General features: G+C 54.7%; 1 protein-coding gene across 1 annotated transcript; it reads left to right on the top strand.

Moving 5' to 3' along the window:
• Nucleotides 1-476: 476 nt before the first annotated feature.
• On the top strand, nucleotides 477-1,340 carry ENH_00032080 (hypothetical protein; the record flags this gene model as incomplete). The annotated part of the gene is made up of 1 exon (XM_013584942.1): nucleotides 477-1,340. The coding sequence occupies one exon, from the start codon at nucleotides 477-479 to the stop codon at nucleotides 1,338-1,340; it is 864 nt and encodes a 287-aa protein (XP_013440396.1).
• Nucleotides 1,341-1,568: the final 228 nt, after the last annotated feature.

Below are 1,568 nucleotides of genomic sequence, written 5' to 3'. Positions count from 1 at the left end.
CCTAGGGATGTTAGCTAGCCAGCGACCAACAAGGGGCCGCGACACTGGAGGAGAACAGAACCCTACCAATAGGGTTAAAATAAGAAACGCCGTCTATTAATTCTAATGAATACATGAAATGTGTGGAAATTGTGTGGAGACTGGGGCTGGCGATAGCGCCGCACCAATGAGGACCTCCCCCGCTAAGGTCTAGGAAGTAAGCTCCGAGAAGGGAGCGAATCGACGACCGAGATTCACGACACTTTTTGAATTGTCGAATTTCGACGGAATAAAGCTATAGAGACCGAAAAATGGGGCTATACTAGGTGTAGTATGTAGACCTGTAGAGGGGCAGGAAACAGCGTAGTCGCAGCAGTAGGCGCCGCGCACTGCATTTCGGGGCTGTTCCGGGAATGAAATCTTTTTTCTTTCCGGACGTGGGAGTAGAAATACTATGTTTTAATGCCTCGCACCTAGAGATCTTTGCTCGGTAAGTGATGCACCTCCGGAACGGACGCGTCATCGGTCCCACACCGCAGGAGACTCCTACAATGTCGGTCAACAAAATGCCGAGCGGGACACCAGACCATCATCGCCATGCGACTCCGAAGCCCACCGTGGCAGAGCGGCCGCATGGGCATAAGGAGGCATCCCCGCAGGTGATACCTTTGCCCAATGTTATGCCAGGGGACAGTCCCTTCGTCATATGGGACCAATTCCAGTCTGCAGTGAGTGTGATTAGAACTGTATTAGGGGGGACCGTGGAATCCAGCGCAACGACTCCCATACTACCTGAAGACGGCAGCACTATGCAGGCCTTTCTGCTGCGCATCAAGCGCCGGTACACCCAGATGGGATTGGAACCGCGCGAGTGGGGAAATGCACTTATAGACCACCTCGTGGGCCCGGCTCTAACGTATTGGATGTATCTACGGAGAACTATCGACCTAAGCGACTGGGTGACAGTGCAGCGCAGGCTTTTGGAGCTGTTTGACAGAACTATGTCACAGAGTCAATTGTTAACGGAGTTGGCTAAAGCACGGTGGAATGGTAACCCGAAGGAATACACGGATCGGTTTGCGGTTGTAGCGGAGCCTGGGTTGGGGTTTGCCCCCGACGAACTCGCGGACTATTACTGCGCCGGGCTACCGACAGACCTCCATCTTCTAATAACTAATAACGGGCAACTGGAATATCAGTCGTGGAAACAAGCGGCGACCGCCGCAAGACGGCTCTACGAGCCCAAGCGGAGTGTGTTGGAACTCCGAGAAAGGATCAACCGAGCCATTAGGGCGGCCGCCCAAGCTAATGGACCTCGTGGGCGAAGAAGTCAAAAATCGTTCTGGGGCAACCCACGCTAACTGCTTTGAGTGTCAGGGTCGCGGACATCCGGCACGTGCCTGCCCTAGCAAAGGGGAACGTACCAGACGTCCGGGGGAAATCTGCAAGAAGTGCGGCGGTGTCGGACACTATGCTCGGGACTGTCCTACGTATGAAGGAAGTCGGCCGGAGCAGGTGGACAAGGGCAGCAGAGCTCCCACCCGTCCTAGCACTGGGAAGATGGAACGATCAAACGTGCGGGCCTAGCG

The sequence above is a fragment of the Eimeria necatrix genome, genomic scaffold (genome assembly GCF_000499385.1).
Source record: "Eimeria necatrix Houghton genomic scaffold, Enh_scaff2348, whole genome shotgun sequence".
Taxonomy (NCBI): Eukaryota; Apicomplexa; class Conoidasida; order Eucoccidiorida; family Eimeriidae; genus Eimeria; species Eimeria necatrix.
The sequence above is the reverse complement of the archived record's forward strand: the minus strand, read 5'-3'. Positions and strand labels throughout refer to the sequence as shown.